The sequence below is a fragment of the Hyla sarda genome, chromosome 5 (assembly GCF_029499605.1).
Source record: "Hyla sarda isolate aHylSar1 chromosome 5, aHylSar1.hap1, whole genome shotgun sequence".
NCBI classification, from domain to species: Eukaryota; Metazoa; Chordata; class Amphibia; order Anura; family Hylidae; genus Hyla; species Hyla sarda.
Genome location: NC_079193.1, coordinates 106549966 through 106574178, shown reverse-complemented (window position 1 = coordinate 106574178; position 24213 = coordinate 106549966). Strand labels below are relative to the sequence as shown.

At 43.2% G+C, this 24213-nt stretch overlaps 1 protein-coding gene across 1 annotated transcript in view; it reads right to left on the bottom strand.

Moving 5' to 3' along the window:
* The window catches only part of RBMS3 (RNA binding motif single stranded interacting protein 3), a 763640-nt gene that overhangs the window by 365014 nt on the left and 374413 nt on the right, over nt 1-24213 (bottom strand). The window contains exon 4 of the mRNA XM_056520078.1: nt 13918-14009. Coding sequence (XP_056376053.1) covers nt 13918-14009 — 92 coding nt within the window. The remainder of the gene's footprint in view (nt 1-13917; nt 14010-24213) is intronic.

The following is a 24213-nucleotide window of genomic DNA, read 5'->3' as shown; positions in this document are numbered from 1 at the left end:
AGTTTGTGCAGTTTTTTATTATTGATCTGAATTTCATGTAATATTTCTTCCAACATAGCGGGGTGTCTTTCTGGTCCCTCAGTTGGTTCTACTCCCTCCTCCACCTCCAACACAGCATATCTGGACCCCGCCATTGATTCACCAGTCACTTTATCTTTCAAGGTTTTAGCCCTTGTGGTTGCCAGGGGAGATTTCAGATATTTATCCAGTCTCCCATTGCCTTGCTTATCTTTTCCAGGGCTCCCTCCTCCCGACCTTCTGGGATTTACTTTGTGTGGCATCTACTTATAAAATAGTTGCAGATCTTCGATTAACTTGTTGGGAGGTAGCCAGGTAGACTCTAGAATAGAGAAGGAGTGTAATATATAGCAAGTACAGTCCTTCATAAATCCCCTTCTATTTTTTTTAAATGTATTATTATTATTTTTTTTTAAGATCCTGTACCTTGCAGCATTAAATCTTACAACATTAGATCTCAGATGTTCTCTTCCAGAGATTCAATAGTTGAAGATGCAAACTTTACAAAAAAAAAGAGAGCAGGGATGATAGTGTTCCACCTGGCTGCCACATCCAGAAAAACCCTAAAAGTTCAGATAAATACCTGTTTCAGTATATGCACAATTTACCTTCAACAGTTTTGCAGCTGACAAAATGGGGGACTTATCCATCTCTAAAGTAGCTGGTTTTTACTCACAATTCTGTGTTCAGCTTTCCCAAATCTCCCTTCAGCACAAATTTTCCAGCACCTGCTGATTCCTTACAAACCCCCTCCTGTGAATGTCATAATAGAACATATAAGTAACCCGGCAGATGATCCCAAGATTACTCCTGAGCACATACGTTGCAATGTTTGGAATGGAATGCCATATATCGCAGAGTGCAAAGTAAAAACGCTGGCCCCTCACAGCTTGAGCCCGTAACATCTTGTTTGACCAGGTCCTGTTTATCACAGTCATTCCCATACCAATCTTCCCTCAGCAAAGTCAAACAACATCTTTAAAAAAAAAAAATTCTTACGTGAATAGTTTTTTTTTTTATCTCCAAGAGCCCAGGCTCTAGCCTCATGCGGGGAGGGGGGGGAGGAACGGCAACGTGTAGTGAGCTGTGCGAGCCAAGCCCGTTTCCAAGTATACAGAGCAACAGCCAGCTGTTTTGCAGTCCGGCTGAACGCTCCTGCACACTGGAAGCAACGGTGACAGCCGTGCCCCCTCAAAACACCGCTTGCCCTCCCTCATACCTCTATGCACCAAAATCATTCAGTGCTGGAGTCCTGGGTCCAGAGGCTCTCAGGCCTAGCCCCATACGCAGCGGGGGCCAATGTGCGGCACCTGTTGGATACCTCCGCATGGCTGGGTTGAGTTCCGGCCTCTCCAGGCTGCTCGTCGGGGATTGGTCCAGGGCAGGCTTCCATCCCTCTGCCGTAGGGCCTGAGCCAGGCGGCCGGGCAAGGTGGCAGGGTGAACAGGAGGGAGGAGGGAGCGCGGCCGGGAGGACGGGAGAACAAGGAGTCAGACGAAGCAGCAGGAACTGCGTCATCCTGCACAGGTACCTCCCCCCAGGGATTACAATTTTAAATCTGTTTAACTTCCTGGCACCAGTTGATTTAAAAGAAAAATTTTGCCATCAGAATACCCCTTTAAGATAAAAAAAAAGCTGCGTCCTTAAGGAGTTAAAGGCATTGTCTGACAAGGAAATATATTTTAAACTGTCAAGCAAATTAACATATTTTGGTGTTAAATAAAGCGATTAGTAATACAAATTGTCTACTCTGTGATCCTCAGTATCCCAACTTTCTATCTGGTGTACATTCTGTAATTGATTTCCTGATCCTGTGTAAACTGTAGCCAGGAATTCAGCCTATATTTCTTCCACTACACCTTCTTAACTATAATCCCTCTCGCAGCTAGAGTGTACACAACAACAGTAAGTCAGTTAAAGAATTAACACCAGACAGGAAGTTGGGCTAATGTAGACAACAGAGCAGATTGCATCAAAAGCAGAAGGAAACCACATAAACCACAGAAAGATAGCAAAATAATGTTGTTTGATTAGCAGACATTTTTATAATATTCGTTTCATCATCAGAAACTCCCTTTAAACTTATTTTCGCATAAGTACCAACCCAGGCATAGTTACACTGTTTGATTGAAAAAAGACACATGTCCATCAAATTCAACCAAGGAGCGGAGAAAGTAGATAGATAAATCTGACACATTTCAAGCTATAGTTCAGCTCTTAGTCATTGCACAAGCTGCATCCATGGACATGTATGGGCTATTCTGAACCACTGAATATTTCTTTCAAATAGTAAACAAGAGAAAAGGTCATGTCCAAATGAATGTCCTCTTACACCATGTGGTCTATTAAAGTCCATAGTCTAGAGCTGTGTGAGGCTTAACATGCTTCCTTAGAGCCTCCAGGCATATGGCATTAATAAATATCAATGTTTATTTGAAATTTCATATCATTTAATTATTTTCCTTTATTTACCATTGTACATTTAGAAAGTAGGAAAGACAAATGTTAAGCATTATAGAAAAGAAAAAGAATAAATGACCTATGGGGGAACAATTAATTTTTCACATAATTAAGATTAATTTTATGACAATTCAGCCAAGAACTATTTGTTGAGTAAATAGTGCCTTCCTTAGGTATTCACCCCTTGGACTTTTTGCCCATTTTGCTACTGTTACAAATTGGAATTCAAACAGACTTAGACTTTTACTATTGGATGAACACAACATGCATTGTACAGGGTGGGCCATTTATATGGATACACCTTAATAAAATGAGAATGGTTGGTGATATCAACTTCTTGTTTTTGGCACATTAGTATATGTGAGGGGGAAAACTTTTCAAGATGGGTGGTGACCATGGCGGCCATTATGAAGTCAGCCATTTTGAACCCAACTTTTGTTTTTTCAATAGAAAGAGGGTCATGTGACACATCAAACTTATTGGGAATTTCACAAGAAAAACAATGATGTGCTTGGTTATAATGTAACTTTATTCTTTCATGAGTTATTTACAAGTTTCTGACCACTTATAAAATGTGTTCAATGTGCTGCTCATTGTGTTGGATTGTCAATGAAACCCTCTTCTCCCACTCTTCACACACTGATAGCAACACCGCAGGAGAAATGCTAGCACAGGCTTCCAGTATCCGTAGTTTCAGGTACTGCACATCTTGTATCTTCACAGCGTAGACAATTGCCTTCAGATGACCCCAAAGATAAAAGTCTAAGGAGGTCAGATCGGGAGACCTTGGGGGTCATTCAAGTAGCCCACGATGACCAATCCACTTTCCAGGAAACTGTTCATCTAGGAATGCTCGGACCTCGGATGGTGCACCACCACATTATGGGTGTCAGGTCCGAGCATTCCTAGATGAACAGTTACCTGGAAAGTGGATTGGTCGTCGTGGGCTACTTGAATGGCCCCCAAGGTCTCCCTATCTGACCCCCTTAGACTTTTATCTTTGGAGTCATCTGAAGGCAATTGTCTATGCTGTGAAGATACGAGATGTGCAGCACCTGAAACTACGGATATTGGAAGCCTGTGCTAGCATTTCTCCTGCGGTGTTGCTATCAGTGTGTGAAGAGTGGGAGAAGAGGGTTGCATTGACAATCCAACACAATGGGCAGTACATTGAACACATTTTATAAGTGGTCAGAAACTTGTGAATAACTCATGCAAGAATAAAGTTACTTTAAAACCAAGCACATCATTGTTTTTCTTGTGAAATTCCCAATAAGTTTGACGTGTCACATGATCCTCTTCCTATTGAAAAAACAAAAGTTGGATTCAAAATGGCCAACTTCAAAATGGCCACCATGGTCACCACCCATCTTGAAAAGTTTCCCCCTCACATATACTAATGTGACACAAACAGGAAGTTAATATCCCAAACTATTCCCATTTTATTAATGTGTATCCATATAAATGGGCCACCCTGTATATAGACTAGCTGAGTACCCGGCGTTGCCCGGTTTTTCATTCCTAATGCTTGTTGGAGAGGAAAATAAACAAAGGAGGAAGCTTTTGACTTCATATCCCGTCCTCATATATTGTTGTCACATCCCAACCCATATCCTGTCCTCATATGCCGACCTCCTATCCCGACCTACTATCCCGACCACATATCCCTTCCTCATATCCCGTCCTCCTATCTCGACCTCCTATCTCGACCTCCTATCCTGTCGTCCTATCTCGACCTCTTATCCTGTCCTCCTTTCCCGTCCTCATATCTCAACCTCCTATCCCGCACCTCCTATCTCGACCTCCTATCCCGACCCGTAATATGTGTATCAGGTATTGAAATATCTCCAGCCTTATGGAAGTTATGTCGGAACATACATTTCCCATTGATTTGCATGGGACTTTAAACAAAAACCCCGACCCTCACAAATTAAATTAACTAATATTTTAAGTGGACATATAAGTAACATGTGACCAAGTATTATCGAAATATCTCCAGCCGTTTGGAAGTTATGCAGTAACATATATTTCATATAGACTTGCATGGGACCTTAAACAAAAACCTGACCCTGGCAAATGGGGGTGAGTAAGGGTTAAATCACCTATCCTATGTTTGTTGTTGACATATAAGTAACATGTGTGCCAAGTTTCATGTTAATATCTTTAGCCGTTTGGACGTGTTGCTGGAACATACACACATACAGACATACATACATACACATACATATGTGTATATATATAGATTACTTCCCCCCACACACACTTCAAATTAATTTGAATCTGTTGTTATAAGATTACATATGCCTAAAAGGGGTGAATATTTATGCATATTCAGTGTATATTCAGCTCTACATTAGTAAGGTGTTTTTTTTAGGCCTTTTTCACAAGTGAACTAAAATAATCTATTATCATGGAGAATTACATACAGTAAGGTATGATATCCCTCCTTTCATTCATGCATCATTTCATTATAATACAAACAATATTTATAAAATATCAACAGCCAAAAATTCTAACTTGTTATTAAGTTGTCTGATGCAGCTCATACCACTCCAGAATGTTCCTGTTTTAGCAACTTACAGCTTTCTTGTGAAGCACACTGCCAAAATTCTGTATGCTATTCCTTCTCTCCTACACCTCCCTCTCTCAGTTCTCCCTGGCAATCAATCATGGAGAGACAACCCTCTGCCTCCTGCTCACTGAACAAAATAGAGACAGGCATTGATAGCTCCACAATGAACTACCCAACAACTAAGCAAGCTGGGCATTGCAGCTGAATGTTGACTCCATCAAGCTAAGAATTTATTGTAGACGATTTAGACTTCTTCTTTCAGAGAATGTAATGGAGGAGCCAACTTCCATGCAGCCTAGTATAGTACAACAAAAGGCTTCTACTAAATATTTTTTACAAATATCCATGAGTTTAATGTAAACTGTGTGGCTCAGCAGTCAGCCCCATCAGTACTAACAGTATTTGAATGTTAGTATGAATACGATTCTTTAGTAGGGTATAGCGAGACTAGAAAATCATGGCTGCTTTTCGGTCCTAAACAGCAATACCAACGGCTTCTTTATGGTACTGCATAGAGATGAGCGAAGTTACAGTGATTCGATTCGTCACGAACGTCGCGGCTCGGCGTTTGCTGACTTTAACCTGCATAAGTTAGTTCAGCTTTCAGGTGCTCCGGTGGGCTGGAAAAGGTGAATACAGTCCTAGGAGACTCTCTCCTAGGAATGTATCCACCTTTTCCAGCCCACCGGAGAATCTGAAAGCTGAACTAATTTAGGCAGGCTTAAGGCTAAGTTTCTACTTAAATGTCTGAAAAAACGGAAGGGCAATTTCCTGCGTCTATGGTTTTTTCTGGCTTTTTTTCCGGCGTTTTTTCATGTGTGTAGAAATTGCATTTTTGGCATCTTGGCAGTTTTTTTGGTACCCAAAATTTGTGGGGAACCAAAAAAAAAAGGATGCAGTAGTGATGGAAAAAATGTATTTAAAGGGGTATTCCAGAAAAAAATAAACTTTTTTTTATATATATCAACTGGCTCCAGAAAGTTAAACAGATTTGTAAATTACTTCTATTAAAACATCTTAATCCTTTCAGTACTTATGAGCTTCTGAAGTTAAGGTTGTTCTTTTCTGTCTAAGTGCTCTCTGATGACACCTGTGTCGGGAAACGCCCAGTTTAGAAGAGGTTTGCTATGGGGATTTGCTTCTCAATTGGGCGTTTCCCGAGACAGGTGTCATCAGAGAGAACTTAGACAGAAAAGAACAACCTTAACTTCAGAAGCTCATAAGTACTGAAAGGATTAAGATGTTTTAATAGAAGTAATTTACAAATCTGTTTAACTTTCTTGACCCAGTTGAAATATATAAAAAAAAGTTTTTCCTGGAATACCCCTTTAATGAAATTTAAATGTTTTTAAACTAAATTTTACAAAATTTTTAACAAAGTGTGTGTGTTTCACTTTTTTCCCCTCTATTTTTTACATTTTTTTAAGGTAGTACTACTACTCCCAGCATGGAACAGACTGTTCCATGATGGGAGTAGTAGTACCTGTACTAATAGACATATCGCCCCGGGTGTCAGTCGTGACACCCGATGCGATCGTCCATAATATAGCAGAGATGCGGAGCGGCTCTATACAGCGCTCGGATCTCTGCTCTATACTCTGGCTGGCCAGGGATATGAATAGAACATCACTCATTCATATTTTCCGCCCAGAGTGGTGATTGGCCGTATAGTTGCAGCCAATCATCTCTCTTAGAGGGAAATATGAACGAGTAAGTGGCCGTCCGGAGTATAGTGCAGAGATGCGAGCGCTGTTTAGAGCCACTCCGCATCTCTGCTCTAAATAGGACGATCTTATGTTTCTAATGACTGATCAATATCTGTTCCCTTATCCTTTAACCCAGATGCATCAGAATGCTAAATGCAAAAAATTTCATCTTCTTGCTTTGCCTCTAACTAAGACTAGAGCCTTGAGATGGAGACTATGGATATAAGACGTCTAAACATTGGACTTTGTGGAAAGATGCTGAAATCTTAAGCTAAGAGGACATGCAAGATAATGACTTATGCTAGGCCACACTCAAATGACCAATCAGCATATAGAACGTTGCATAATTTTACCTTTCACCCTCCCCCTTTTCTCAGTTTATAAAAACCAAATTTACTTCCTGTAATAAACAGAACTCCACGGGGTACTGAGGAGGGAACCCTTACCAACCTGGCCTGGTGTGAATTCTCTTACGTCGGAAATTAGTATAGCGGTAGTCACTCACAGATTAAGGCAGCACATTTACGAATCCTTGACAGTGATACCTGCTGTGATCTGTTCTTACCTGCATGTACTACTACTCCCAACATGGAGCACACTCTGCTCCATGATGGGAGCTGTAGTACCTGCATTAATAGACAGATCGCAGCGAGTTTACCTTCTGACACCTGTTGCGATCTGTCTATGAATGCAGGTACTACAGCTCCCAGCATGGAGCAGAGTGTGCTCCATGTTGGGAGTAGTAGTACCTGCAGTTAAGGAAAGATCACAGCAGATGTCACTCCTGACACCTGCTGTGAACCTCCTGTATAATGTATAGATGGAACCATCTGGCCAATCACAGCTCTCTGTGGGAAATATGAATAGGTGTATATACACGGCAGTGCAGGGGACCATAGAAGAGCGGCCGGCTGGCTGCATCTATACATGTATAGGTACTACTACTCCCATCATGAAACAGTGTGTCCCATGCTGGGAGTAGTAGTACTACCTTAAAAAAATGTCAAAAATAAAGAAAAAAAGTGAAAAACACACACACACACTACATTTTTAGTATTGCTGGCTACATTTTTAGGTCCCTGCCCGCACATATAAATTGATCTCTGTTTAAAAATTAATAACAATTTTGTAATAAAAAAGATACATTTCATTAGATACAATTTTTTCCATCACTACTGTATCTTTTTATTATTATTTTTTAAATGGTACCCTACGAAATTTTATCCAAAAGTCCAAAAGAGAATGAAAACCGCCTGAAAAACGCCAAAGTTAAAACCCTCATGGCGTTTTTTTACTCCCATAGACTTCTATGAGAGAAAAATGCCACAATTTCAGGGGAAAAAACGCCAGTGGCTCAACATGCTGGGATTTTGCAAAACCGCCAAGGAGCTTAAAAACCCCAAAAAGAGTGAAAAAAACGCCAAAAGGATTTAAAAAAATGCCAAACTGAAAAACGCCAAGGGGAAAAAGAATTTTGCGATTTACAGCTAAAATCTGGCCACAGCTTTTTTGGGCCAAAAAAAAGGCCATGTGGCAGAATTGCCATTTTTCTTGGCATTTTTCTTGGAGTTTAAAAAAAAAGAAAAGAAAATTGCCTTAGGCAGCAACTACCGAGCCGAGAAGTTCATAACGAAGCGAATTACTGTAACTTCACTCATCTCTAGTACTGCAGTTCAACCCCATTCACTGAAAAAAGAAACTATTAACAGGTTGAACAATGCTAAACTGCTGAAATGGTTAGGCAGTGCTAAACTGCTGAAATGGGTTCAGAGAGCATGGTACACATTTATCATGATACCTTTGTTTGGTCTTCCTGTTTTCTGCGAGATTTAGTGAAAAACTCTGTCTTTTAAATATGCAAGTTTATGCTTATATGCATGGGGGGCTTTACTTTACCTTTAATGCACTGATCCACTTGCCCGCTCCTGTAACTCCGCCTCCTTATAGTGTTCCACCCCTCTGCAGTGACCTCACTAACGTCTGCTATGAAGACTCAGAACAAGCCCTGCATTGTTACTATTCAAATGTGAAACTTCATAGCAAAGTTGAATAAGGTTACTGCAGAGGGGCAGATCAATATTCAGTAGGATACATTGTTACAGGAGCAAGCGGGCGGACAGATCAGTGCACAAAGGGTAAAGTCCCCATCGCAAAAGTCCTAATTATCAGATTTAGAAAAAAAAGTGTGCACAGGATGGACATGACAAAGGTTACATGCTTATCAGTGTATCATGTCCTGTTAGCTCCATACTCTGCAGCACCCGGCTGTTTTCAGTAGCCGGGGGCCGCCGCTAATAGCCAACATGCAGCGATCGCCGCGGCTGGCTATTAACCTTTTAGATCGCCGCTGTCAAAGCTGACAGCGGCGTCTAAATGGATATGTGAATGCTCCCTGGTGGGCTAGTGGGGTGGATCGCCCCCCTGCAGCGCAATCGCGGGCGGGCAATCCACTGTGGAGGTAGCCGGAGGGCTTACCTCTGCCTCCTTCTGTCCCTTGGCTTTGTCATTGATAGAGCCTGGCTCGACTAGGCTCTATTAATGGATCACAGATCAATGGAGTTCAATAGAACTCTGTTCATCTGTTTGAGGAATCTAATGAAGTGTTTAATAAAAGTGTAAAAGACATTGTTTTTGAGACAGAATCGGGATATATCGCAATGTATCGTCACCTAGACGGTATATCAGGATATATCGAATCGCCACACTGGTATCGCGATTCTAATCGTATCGCCAAATTATTGGCGATTCACACCCCTAATAGTTACCCTTTCAAGAGATGGAGATTTATAATACTTTTTCTGAAATAAAAAAAAAAACAGCCATGTTGCTCTATTCTTGTCCAATCCCCCTGAAGGTTGTGTATGACATGAGTGTGCTACTCCTTAACATAGTGTAACATTTAAGAAAATAAACACTTATACTAACATTATTTGTGTAAGGGTGCATTCCCACTTGGCGAATACGCAGCGTATTTCACGCTGCGCAAAATTTACGGCAGCAGCGGGAAATACACTGAGCATTCCTTGCTCACTATACACACAGGGCTTTTCGGTGGCAGCCCTATGTGTGTAGTGAGTTTAGGAGGCTGAGCTGCGCATCACAGTCACCTCCAAAACTCACTGCACACATAGGGCTGCCGCCGGAAAACCCTGTGTGTATAGTGAGTAAGGAATACGCAGCGTATTCCCGCTGCTGACGTAAATTTTGAGCAGCCTGAAAACGCTGTGTATACGCCAGGTGGGAACGCACCCTAAAACACTTTTTACATTGTGAAGTATTTTTTTTATTCTGAGCTTATCATGTATGGACAGTACACATGTATTCGTTTATGTATCTTGAAAAGTTTAATGGGAACATTGTAAATGTGTTCTCTGAAACAAGTACAGTATTTTAATTGGGTGTTCTGTTATTAATGCACAGTGATGTTATTGTTGTTACTTCCGTCTTCTTTTTAGCACATGAATACTGTCATACTGTCAGTTATAAATAACACAACATACTTGGTGATGTTATGATTTTCCCTAGTTAAAGGATATTAGATTTGCAAATGTTCAGGCTTTATTACTCGATGACAACTTGTCACCAACCACTGGCAGGTCCATATTAGTAACCGCTTGTATTATGCATGAAATATCTCTTCTGGAGCATTTTGCCTTTGAAATCTGCAATGCGTCTCTCCTCTGTTATATCTTACAGAAATTTATGAATTTAACTGACAACTGGTCGGTACTTTTTGGGGTGTGTTCCTACACACTCTGCCACTGTCCAGTCAGTGCTGACAGTTTGTGAAGGGACACACCCCTCAAGCAAGGTAAATGGTAACACCCAGTATTCTCTGTATTCTTATTCAAGAGGATTAATAAAACAATGGCACAGCTCAGAGTTACAAGAAAAATGTTTCCAGAATTGTTACTTTATAACATATATTAACATTTACTAAAAAAAAAAAAAAAAAAAGACATGCCAGTGCTGATAGATCCACTAATTTAACCTCTACTCACTGCAACAATTTTCATTTATTTACATGCTTTCCCTCTTGCCTTCTAAGGTCCATATTTTTCCATCGACAGAGCATATTTTGTACTTTTTAATGGCATTATTTTACCAAGGCACTTCAAAGCAAAGACATAGATTTGTAAAGGGAAGAAAAAACTATTGTGAGTTTTATGGATTGTTTGAGTTCACTGTGTGATAAAATTGACATGTTATCATTATATTGTTTTGTTTTATTACTGAATTGGGATTGTGATGCTGCCAATCACAAAAAAACATAACCCTCTCAATTTTGCACCGACAGACCCATATGAGGGCTTATTTTTTTTGTGCCACCAATTCTACTTTGTAATGACTTCAGTCATTTTACCTAAAGATCTACGGCGAAACAAAAAAATAATAATTGTGCGACAAAATTGAAAAAACAAACACCCTTTTGTAACCTTTGGGGGCTTCTGTTTCTACGCAGTGCATTTTTTTTTGTAAAGATGACACATGATCTTTATTCTGCAGGTCCATACAGTTAAAAGGATTGCTGTGTCTAAAATGTAAAAAAAAATCATTCTTGGCAGCTCAGTCGGGGTGATCGGGACTGTGGTGGGGAAACAGCGGCGTCCTGATCAGCTAGGATGCAAGCAAAGGGTTCTTTACCGGCCTCCAGCGTGTCCGATTGATTATCCAGCCTTGAGCAATCGACCGCCGATAACACTGATCAAGGCAATGCTATGGCATAGCATTGAGCATTGCTGGCAATCAATGTACTTCATGTTATAGCCCCCTATGTTTTTAATCAAATTTACATATATGCTTTTCAGCAAGTCCCATGCACACAGACACAATAGACTGACCTATGCCCCATTGGCATCAATGGGATAGTTTACTAAGCATGCTCTGTGTCCTATGCAAAGGTCATTCCACAGGGAAGGAGTGGCTGAATTTGATCTTCAGTTATTGTGAATGGTGGTGGATCCAGTGTTTTCTATACACTGGTGTCACCCATCATTGTAATCCTGTCTGTCATGTGAGGGAGGACACTGGTGGAAACTAATCTGCAAAGAACTGAAAGTGCCAGCTTAAAAATAGTGGTCAGAGTGAAAATTGCAATATTTCAGGATTATTTTACAATGTTGGAATATGGAAAATGAATCAACAACAGTTCTAAAACAATGGGCCTCATTTACTAAGAGTTTTGGGTTTTTACTAGTGGGAAAAGTTGTTTCAGACACGCAGGATTCCTCTCTATTCACTATTGGGAAAAGTCGGGAACATTTTCTGACCAGCTTTTTCTAGGTCGATATTTCCAGCCATTTACCCACAGGATTTTCTGTGAATTCCATAGTAAATCGGTCGGGTTGTGAAACCATGCCCCGTTTTGCAGACCACGCCCACTTTTGCGACAGACCACGCCCCCTTTTCAGGTTTGTTGGATTTTTCAGGCGCACACTGTCGCACACTGGCGCAGACATGTCTCAGACATGTCTCAGACAAAATAACCGGACAAAAACTGGTCGGTTTCAGCTTAGTAAACGAGGCCCAATGTGTCTAATCTAAAAACTTGATGTAAACAATAGGTCATTTTCTGATAACACATTCCATTTAAAACTGCTGTCAGATTTCCTTTCATTTTCTTGATGTAACTGATCTGAAATAATGGTAACAGGTGTCTATTAAGAGACTATGAATTATTTTAGCAACAAGAGAAATAGACTACAAAACTAGTATTAGCCATCACAGTTTACCTCAAGCAAAATTATTTATGTACAGTAAATATTCTATCAATAAGACAAATGCTGAACATATAATATTATATTGTATGTTAAATCTCTAATCATTTATTATATTCTGGACATATATCTTCTGTAGGACGGTAAAATGGGCTGATGTTAGCTACCAGAGGGGGATGGAGACTTCCCCCATAGCACAGACTAATATCAACACCATGAAGGCCACAAGTAAAAAATGATAAAAAGGGTACTTTTGGGTCATAAATGCTGCAATTGATGTAACCACTCTTAACAGCTTTTCAATATTTTTTATATAAAAATAATTCTTGGGAAAACCCATATATCCAAAAATACTAAACAAATAAAAGTGGTTCATAGAAATGTGAAATGCAATAGTGATCATGATGACTTTTTTCTGAACTTCATATATTCATATTCATTAGTATTGAGTAATTTTATTGTAAGCCTCTTCTTGGACGGAAAGTAACAATAAACTACATTTAACTACTCGTCTAAAAAATCTTTAAAAAAATACTCTTTATTGTCTCATGCATTATAATATTATGTTAAATACATAATGAGACAAACAAGACTGTAACCTCATGGTAAGAATTGGTTATTGAAACCATGTAATATGTTATCAATTATGCTTTACAAAAGAACAAAGCTAAACAAAACAATAAGAAATCAAACACAAAAGAGATTTCATACTGAAGAAAAACTGTTTCTCATTGAGTTTTTATCAATATTAGTGATTAATACATATGTGAAAATCTTCACCATCAGTTCTCCAACATAGAGATTACTATAATTATCTGCAGTTCTAAATCTAGAGAATCAATTCTGCAATTTCTATGTACAACTTTTTGTCTCAATTCTTTGCAAAAGACAGTAAATAGCACACACAAATCTAGATATTATATAGCACAGATAAGAGCCATATTAAAGCTCACTCTTGTCTTTCTGGGAAATTCTACCATCATAAAAGCAGTCAGAGGAAATCATAACAATGAGGGTAAGAGAACCCCAATAACACTAACAAGCACATGACCTTCATTACAGTGACAAAATGATAGGATCTGAAAACTGAAACATCCAGATGTCCTCCATAACATAGACAGAAAGAGGGTCTGAAAATACTTTACTTGCCACAGAACCCCCAGTTACAGACACTAGATGAACACTACACACTCCACACTATACTGATACAGGCCCACCAGGTACACTACATGAACAGAAGAACTTTTAGGATGCCCCTAAAAGTTCACCTTGGGGGAAGGAGTTTTACAACTAGAAGAGACAAGAAGCAGCCATTGCATTTGTATGAGTGGTTAGTTCTAATAACATTCTCTAGCATGCCCCCTCTGGCATCACCACAGGTTCACCACCAATGTTCTATAAACTTCATCATGTGACAGAGTAGTATATTTTATAATATGCCTACCTTTGCCATTTGGGCTTGCACACCAGTAGCTTTCAGCGATGCGACGGCTTTTTGTGCTGCAGCAGGACTGTCAAAATCTACAAATCCATAACCTGAAAAATAAATGTATATCTTATGGATCATAATATTTATTGAGAATAAAAGTAGTTATACAGAAGTATGGTAGAGGTCCCATTCTAGTTTGCCCATGTGTCATGTACATGATCTCACATAAGTGAGTACACCCCTCACATTTTTGTAAATATAAATTACATTCTTAGTTTCATTGAAATGCTTGGAGAGAAGTTGTAATACCACCTACAACCTGAGGACAAAGGTGTCACTGTTTTGGGAAGAAAATAGCTCTGGTGTTCGATTCCCGGACAACCCCTTTAAATGGGCATTCCCATCTCAAACAATTATCCTCTGCTCACAGAGTCAGACCACAAGACCCCATTAATTTTGAGAAAAAGGGGAAATTGAACTCCAGAAGGAGTGGAGTGCTTCACACTTACTTCACTCATTCTGGGGTTGTGAGTGGGTGTAGTGGTTTGACCCCAACCATACAATAGGGTATACATAAGTAACAGAACATATAAATAAAAGTGTATAATAACAAGTCAAAGCATCAAAAATAATAATAATAATTCCACACCTAATTTCTTACCTCTCCCTATTTCATAGCAACCAATTCACTGCTTTCCAATCATTTTTGGACATCTACCAAATACCAGGGCACAAACAGATCAGTGTATCATATAGCCTTGGCTGATATCTTGACAAATGCTTCACATCCTTCATCATTCGTGGGCAGGAATTTCTTCATCTATTCGGAAATGTTAAGACTTGTTTGTCCAAATTTGTCTTTTGAATTGCCTTCTTGCTATTGTCTTACTATGTCATTAAAGAATATAATGTACATAACAAGATTAAATACACTGAATATGATACATGTGAGTTCACACTAATGAAGTATTATTTGGTTGAGCTCTTTCCAGCTCACCGTGATGTCTAATAAAGTCATCTTCAAAGCATAGAGCTATGTAATGCAGTACAAAATATAAGAACATTGAGTGGTTCATAATTATATGAAGATATAAAGCTCTTTATACAATCCAAAGAACTCTGAGTTCTATAACCATAATGATAATTAATAACTATATATTTACAGTCGTGGGGTTGCCATTACACTTATAGAAGGGTGCTTGTATCTTTGCTAGTTAAAATATATCTGAAATATTAAACAGTAAAGTTCATTTTATGTTCATTCTTAAAGAGTCAGTCCTATCCCACACTGTTGCTCTATATCAGGGGTCTCCAAACTGTTGCCCTTCTGCCTTGAGAGACCAGTTGATCAGGTCACTTAGAGATCAGATTACATGTTGCTCATAGAAGTGTATGGACAGGGGTGGGAGAGGAGAAGTGAACTGCGAAGTGAGACAGAGACAGAAAGGAAAGTCCGCAGACAAGAAACAGCTGTGGCTCTTTTACACCCCTGCCATCTATTTAAGACCTGTTTGTCTTTTTTCCGAAAGACACATAAAGATGCAGTATAATTCTCTTAAAGCTGCTGCTTTGGGGGTGTCATACAAAGAGTTACTGGACCAAATTTTTCATTTGCCAGACAAAAATAGAAGAAATCAGAAGACAATTAACACTAAAACTTTTTTTAGAAGACTTTTTCAAGATTTTCTGGAATTGTGCAGAGATCCGCCGCCACAAGTGTGAAAAGTGTAGGAAGTCCTTCTACTGTTAACTTTTATCATTCACTTCTGGATTTTGTGCTCCTTATGGAATTGCAAAGTATAATTTTTATCTATTAAGGCTGGGTTCACATATGTCCTGCATCCGGAATGGTTTCCATCTAGAGTGCACAAGAGGGAAATTGATGCTAGAACTGACCTCATTCATTTGAATGGGACAGTTCACAATTAGAGATAAGCGCGTTTTTAGAAAAAATTGATTTGGCCAATTTGCCAATTTTTCAGAAAAAAATGTGGTACAGTCTGTTTCTGGGCTACAGAGAGCATCAATAGCGGGATACAACACTTTGCTTTGTTGTAACACTCATAGGGAGTGTGCCGTGTTAGTGAAATAATACTGTTATTCAGTATGACATGCAGATTACAGGTGTCGCTATTAGAATCACTGTTGCAGAGCTGCACAATGACAAAGCCTGGAGGTGGCATCAATATGAGGAGACCACATGGCGGCAGAATGACACAGCCTGGAGGTGGTGGCAGCATGAGCAGACCATATAGTGGCTGAATGTCACAGCCTAGAGGTGGCTGAAGCATGAGGAGATAATATAGTGGCGGAATGACACAGTGTGGAGGTGGTGGCAGCATGAGGAGACCACATAGTACCTGAATGACACAGCGTGGAGGTGGCGGCAGCATGAAGAGACCATATAGTACCTGAATTACACAGCCTGGAGGTGGCAGAAGCATAAGGAGACCATATATTGGCTGAATGAAACAGCCTGGAGGTGGAAAAAGCATGAGGATACCATATAGTGGCTGAATGACACAGCCTGGAGGTGGCAAAAGCATGAGGAGACCATATAGTGGCAGAATGACACAGCCTGAAGGTAGCAGCAGCATGAGGAGACCATATAGTGGCTTAATGACACAGCCTGAAGTTGGAGGCAGCAAGAGTAGACCATATGGTGGCAGAATGAGACAGCCTGGAGCTGGCGGCAGCATGAGGAGAACATATGGTAGCAGAATGAGACAGCCTGGAGCTGGCATAAGCATGAGGAGAACATATGGTGGCAGAATGAGACAGCATGAAGCTGGCATCAGCATGAGGAGAACCTATAGTGGCAGAATGAGAAAGCTTGGATCTAGCATCAGCTTGAGGAGAACATATGGTGGCAGAATGAGACAGCTTGGAGCTGGCATCAGCAAGAGGAGAACATATGGTGGCACCAGGTACTGGTATTGCCACCCATCGCCTCACTCTGTCATAGGGTCACTTTCTGGACTCCTGATGCTGATGATGCCACCTCCAGACTGTCTCATTCTGCCACCATGTTCTCCTCATGCTGATGCCAGCTCCAGGCTGTCTCATATTGCCACCACATGATCTGCTGGCATCAGCATGAGGAGAACATATGGTGGCATATGAATGAGGCAGCCTGGAGCTGGATTCAGCAGTATCAGGAGTCCAGAAAGTGACCTAGTGACAGAGTGGGGCGGTGCGTGGAAATACTAGTACCCGGTGAGGAAGTTGGGTGAAAGAAGGACAACTTGGCATCAAATGTGTGGCATCAGGCAGGTGGCAGGATCAGAATAGTAGCTGAGGCAGGTAGGCAGAAAAAAATGGTCTCTTTTGTAAAAGTGTTAGTGTGCACAAGTAACTATTGAGGAAATGCATTACGTAAAACTTAACTTTTAATAGTATTCTTAGGATAAAATATATGTACTCAATTTTTTTATTTAACAAAAGGAAAGGTGTGCAAAAAAACACCATGTGCCACCTACACCACCAAGTATTGATGTGATGTAAACACCTCTAAAAAGGTGCAAGGGAATAACGCATGGTCCATTGTAACCGGTAGGTTAACTTCCCCTGTAAGGCCCTACTCTCGCACTATTATTTCCCTTCTTGGCAAGTGTTACTCGTACTAAAAAGGGCAGCCCCATACAGCAACCTCTGTCTATTTCCACCTACAAACACTGCCATTTCCCAGGGTTTTTAGTTCGAAATAGGAAGAGGCCTCACCTGGAATATGCTGTTCAGTTTTGGTCGCCTGTTCATAAAAGGGACACTGCGGAGTTGGAAAGGGTGCAGAGACGCGCGACTAAACTAATATGGGGCATGGAACATCTTAGCTATGAGGAGCGATTAAAGGAGTTACAATTGTTTAGTCTTGAGAAGAGACGTTTAAGGGGGGATATGATAAACGTATATAAGTATATAAATGGCCCATACAAAAAATATGGAGAAAAACTGTTCCAGGTTAAACCCCCCCAAAGGACGAGGGGGCACTCCCTCCGTCTGGAAAAGAAAAGGTTTAGTCTAAAGGGGCGGCACGCCTTCTTTACCGTGAGGACTGTGAATTTATGGAACGGTCTACCCCAGGAACTGGTCACAGCAGGAACAATTAACAGCTTTAAAGCAGGGTTAGATACATTCCTGGAACAAAATAACATTAATGCTTATGCAGAATTATAAAACTACATCCCTTTCCCTTATCCCCTTACATCCTTCCCTTCAATCCCCTGGTTGGACTTGATGGACGTATGTCTTTTTTCAACCATACTAACTATGTAACTATGTAGGTTCCTGTGTGGGGACGCCCTTTTTTAGAACGAGTTACACTTGCCTCCAAAAGGTGGAAGGGAATAACGTATTGTCCATTGTAGCAGGTGGGGGTAAAAACTTCCCCAGTAAAACCCTACTCTCGCCCTATTAATTCCCTTCTTGGCAAACTGTGTAAGGTTACTGAAACAAGGGTGTAGCTTTGGCTGGCCTTTCACAATAACTAGGCCCAAATTAGTTTTTCAGGAACAAAAAAAACAACACCACGTAGGTGTACGTACAGTTTAAACTTATGGGAGGATGACTATGCGCTCCACTACAAACTGTAGAAGGCTACAGAAACAAGTGGGTCGCTTTGGCTGGCCTTTCACAGTAACTAGGCCCAAATTAGTTTTACAGGAAAAAGAAAACATACAACCCCTATGTACGCACCGGCTACACTTATGAGAGGTGGACAATATGCTCCACTTAAAACTGTATTAGGCTACAAAAACAAGGGTGTTGCCTTCTTGGCTGGCCTTTCACAGTAACTAGGCCAAAATTAGTTTAGCAGGAAAAAAAAATGTACACCACCTATGTATGCACAGGTTACACTTATGAGAGGACAAGAAGGTCTGCTACGCAACCTGTATTAGGCACTGTAATCAGGTGACTATGGCTTTTCATGCTCACCATAACTGGCCCCTGTTAGCTTTACAGTTGTTGTACACCCAACTGCAGCAGTACAGAATCGCTGTGTAGTACAGCCCAGTACAGTATTATTATGCACTAATAGCAGGCGACAATGACTTTTTCTGCTCTGCCCAACTAGCCCCTTAAAGCTTTAGACTTGCTGTACGCCCCACTGCAGCAGTGGAGTCGCTGTGTATTATACCCAAAAGTGTGCTTTCTCTCTCTCTCTCTGTCAGTGCTTTTATGCAGTGATTTGGGCTTGTGGTGAATCGCTGCTTTAAAGCTGTTTTTCTGTGCAACGCACACAATGCTCTATCTCTCCCTGCAATTAAACACTCTCTCTGAAATAAAAGTCTGAAGTGACTGGGCGCAAAATGGCTGACAATTATGTATTGGGCTGTGACATCACAGGGGTGGCTGGCTGCTGATGGGCTGCATGCTGCATGTGATTCAGGGTCATCCTGTCTTCCCAGAGTTCTTTGCCACATGTCCTCACATGTGGATCCGCCATTTTTGATGCCCTGGAGCCTGGACCCCACTAAATGAAGTGATTTGTGGCGATATTCGGATTCAAAGTAAATCTCTCCTAGGACTGTATTCAAGTTTCCCAGCCCACCGGAGCACCTGAAAGCTGAACTAATTTATGAAGGCTAAAGTCAGCAACTGCCGAGCCGAGAAGTTTGTGACAAATTGAATCACTGTAAGTTCGCTCATCTCTACTCTTGATTTATTATATATACGTTATATGGTATGTGTTTTAGTAAGACTGGGTTCACATATGTCCTGCGTACGGCATAGGTGAACTCAGCCTAGATCTTGACGCAACTATAACTGATAACAACGTGCATCAGTTGTCATCAGTTGTATGGCATTGTTTCCGGAAGCCAGACAGGGGAACGCAGCAAGCTGCATCTCCCTGTCCAGTGCCTTCGGGCGTGTCCATCCATCCAGTGTCAAAATTGAGAAGCTGGATGATAGTGAATAGGGATGAGTGAATCGAATTACTTTAAGTTCGCTCATCTCTAATCAAGAGAACTTAGATAAGATGTTAGCACAGACCACACATAAACAGCAGTAACAGTTAACTGCTTTCTGTGGACATAGCATGTTCTGCATCCCTGAGTGCATGAAGAACATGTATTAATTAAGATGAGAGGCTCCATCTGCATTCTGCTTTACTGCTTCTTTAGCACATTACATGAAGCAGCAAGCAGAACAACACACTATAAATTCTAGAATTTGCTAGAGTCAGCTCTGGTCATCAAGAAACCTAAGCAGGTCAAAGCTTGGGAATTTCCCTGTACATGGTTGAGAGGTCTGTCCACATAAAACATGGTGAAGTAACTTACAGATCACCATGGAAATCATGCTATACACCAGTCGTTTCAAACTGTGGCCCTCCAGATATTGCAAAACTTCAACTCCCAGCATGCCCGGACAGCATTCCCAGATGACTGTCTGGTCATGCTGGGAGTTGAAGTTTTGCAACATCTGGAGGGCCACAGTTTGAGATCACTGCCATACACTATGTTGAAACATTATATATTCAATGAGTTGACAACACACCCTGGGCCCCCAACCTAGGAGTGGCCCTATATGTGAAAGACAGCATGACATCTAACCTAATATAAGTTAGTGAGGCAAACATAGAGTCAGTTTGGGTTACGTTGCAGTTTGGTAATCAGACAGTAACTCATGTAGGTGTGATATATAGACCGCCTGGCCAAGTTAAAGAATTAGATGATCTACTAGTTGAGGAATTAGTTAAAATGACAATGAAAGGAGAAGTTATCATTATGGGAGACTTAAAGGGTACTCCGCCCCTAGCATCTTATCCCCTATCCAAAGGATAGGGGATGAGATGTCAGATGGCGGGGGTCCCCCATCGGTGACCCCCGGGATCTCCGCTACAGTGCCCCACTATCATTACTGCACAGAGCAAACTCACTCTGTGCGTAATGACCGGCGATACAGGGGCCGGAGCATCGTGACATCACGGCTCCGCTCCCTTCTGATGTCATGGCACGCCCCTGCAATACAAGTCTATGGGAGGGGCCATGGCGGCGTGACGTCACATGGGGGCGGGGTCGTGACGTCACAATGCTCCGGCCCCCGTGATCGCCAGTAATCAGACCCCGAGCGAACATGCTCGGGGGACTGATTATAACGGGGTGCTGCGTGCAAGATCACGGGGGTCCCCATCGGCGAGCCCCCCGCGATCAGGCATCTTATCCCCTATCCTTATCCCCTATCCTTATCCCCTATCTTAGCGCCGGAGTACCCCTTTAAGTTCCTTTAACCTTTCTTGGATTTATCCTGCAATCCATGTACTAGTTTAGTAGCTCTTCTCTGAACTCTCTCTAGAGTATCTATATTTTTCTGGAGATACGGCCTCCAGTACTGTGCACAATACTCCAAGCGAGGCCTCACCAGTGTTCTTGTTACGCCTAGCGCTCCGGGCCCCCGCTCCTCCCCGGAGCGCTCACGGCGTCTTTCTCCCTGCAGCTCCCCGGTCAGTCCCGCTGACCGGGAGCGCTGCTCTGTCATGGCCGTTGGGGATGCGATTCGCACAGCGGGACGCGCCCGCTCGCGAATCGCATCCCAGGTCACTTACCCGTTCCCGTCCCCTGCTGTCATGTGCTGGCGCGCGCGGCTCCGCTCTCTAGGGCGCGCGCGCGCCAGCTCCCTGAGACTTAAAGGGCCAGTGCACCAATGATTGGTGCCTGGCCCAATTAGCTTAATTGGCTCCCACCTGCTCCCTGGCTATATCTGGTCTCCTCCCTTGCACTCCCTTGCCGGATCTTGTTGCCCTTGTGCCTAGTGAAAGCGTTTTGTGTGTTTAAAGCCTGTGTACCAGAACTTCTGCTATCTCCCCTGACTACGAACCTTGCCGCCTGCCCCCGACTTTCTGCTACGTCCGACTTTGCTTCTGCCTACTCCCTTGTACCGCGCCTATCTTCAGCAGCCAGAGAGGTGAGCCGTTGCTAGTGGATACGACCTGGTCACTACCGCCGCAGCAAGACCATCCCGCTTTGCGGCGGGCTCTGGTGAAAACCAGTAGTGACTTAGAACCGGTCCACTAGCACGGTCCACGCAATCCCTCTCTGGCACAGAGGATCCACCTCCTGCCAGCCGGCATCGTGACAGTAGATCCGGCCATGGATCCCGCTGAAGTTCCTCTGCCAGCTGTCGCTGACCTCCCTACGCTGGTCGCCCAGCAAGCTCGTCAGATCGCCCAACAAGATCACCAGCTGTCGTACTTGACCACCATGACACAGCAACTCCAGTCACAACTACAGCAAGTACAGTCACAGCTACAGCAGCAACAACCATCTCCTCCGCCAGCTCCTGCACCCCTTCCGCAGCGAGTGGCCACTCCTAGCCTCCGCCTGTCCTTGCCGGACAAATTTAATGGGGACTCTAAGTTTTGCCGTGGCTTTCTTTCGCAATGTTCCCTGCACTTGGAGATGATGTCGGACCAGTTTCCTACTGAAAGGTCTAAGGTGGCTTTCGTAGTCAGCCTTCTGTCTGGAAAAGCCCTGTCATGGGCCACACCGCTCTGGGACCGCAATGACCCCGTCACTGCCTCTGTACACTCCTTCTTCTCGGAAATTCGAAGTGTCTTTGAGGAACCTGCCCGAGCCTCTTCTGCTGAGACTGCCCTGCTGAACCTTGTCCAGGGTAATTCCTCCGTTGGCGAGTACGCCATACAATTCCATACTCTTGCTTCTGAACTATCCTGGAATAATGAGGCTCTCTGCGCGACCTTTAAAAAAGGCCTATCCAGCAACATTAAGGATGTTCTGGCCGCACGAGAGACTCCTGCTAACCTGCATGAACTCATTCATCTAGCCACTTGCATTGACATGCGTTTTTCTGAGAGGCATCAAGAGCTCCGCCAGGAAAAAGACTTAGATCTCTGGACACCTCTCCCACAGTCTCCACTGCAATCTGCGCCTAGGCCTCCCGCCGAGGAGGCCATGCAAGTGGATCGGTCTCGCCTGACCCTGGAAGAGAGGAATCGCCGTAAGGAAGAGAATCTTTGTCTGTACTGTGCCAGTACTGAACATTTTTTGGTGGATTGCCCAATCCGTCCTCCACGTCTGGGAAACGCACGCTCGCACCCAGCTCTCGTGGGTGTGGCGTCTCTTGATGCTAAGTCGGCTTCTCCACGTCTCACGGTGCCTGTACGGATTTCTATTTCAGCCAGCTCTTCCCTCTCAGCCGTGGCCTGCCTGGACTCTGGTGCCTCTGGGAATTTTATTCGGGAGTCCTTAGTGAATAAATTCCGCATTCCGGTGACCCGTCTTGTCAAGCCACTCCACATTTCCGCGGTCAACGGAGCCAGGTTGGATTGCACCGTGCGTTACCGCACGGAGCCCCTCCTAATGTGCATCGGACCTCATCACGAGGAAATTGTATTTTTTGTCCTTCCTAATTGCACTTCTGAAGTTCTCCTTGGACTACCCTGGCTTCAACACCATTCCCCAACCCTGGATTGGTCCACTGGGGAGATCAAGAGTTGGGGTCCCTCTTGTTCCAAGGACTGCCTTCAACCGGTTCCCAGTACTCCCTGCCCTGACCCTGTGGTTCCTCCTGTATCCGGTCCCCCTAAGGTCATTAAGGACTCTGCCTGCCACAGGAAATGCCTCTCCCCCCCTCCCAGTCCCATCAGGCAAGCCTCTGTGTCCCCTCATGGCCCTCGTCCTGGTGTCACACTGCCCCGTGCCAGGTCTCGCCCTCTGCCCTCTCTCCCCATTCCTACTCCTGCTGTTCTGCCTGCCGTTGAGGAATCCCTCCATCCTTTCCCGGTGTCCTCATCCCAGGGGAGGCAGTTACCGGACAAAGAGAAGGGGAGACCTAAGGGGGGGGTACTGTTACGCCTAGCGCTCCGGGCCCCCGCTCCTCCCCGGAGCGCTCACGGCGTCTTTCTCCCTGCAGCTCCCCGGTCAGTCCCGCTGACCGGGAGCGCTGCTCTGTCATGGCCGTTGGGGATGCGATTCGCACAGCGGGACGCGCCCGCTCGCGAATCGCATCCCAGGTCACTTACCCATTCCCGTCCCCTGCTGTCATGTGCTGGCGCGCGCGGCTCCGCTCTCTAGGGCGCGCGCGCGCCAGCTCCCTGAGACTTAAAGGGCCAGTGCACCAATGATTGGTGCCTGGCCCAATTAGCTTAATTGGCTCCCACCTGCTCCCTGGCTATATCTGGTCTCCTCCCTTGCACTCCCTTGCCGGATCTTGTTGCCCTTGTGCCTAGTGAAAGCGTTTTGTGTGTTTAAAGCCTGTGTACCAGAACTTCTGCTATCTCCCCTGACTACGAACCTTGCCGCCTGCCCCCGACCTTCTGCTACGTCCGACTTTGCTTCTGCCTACTCCCTT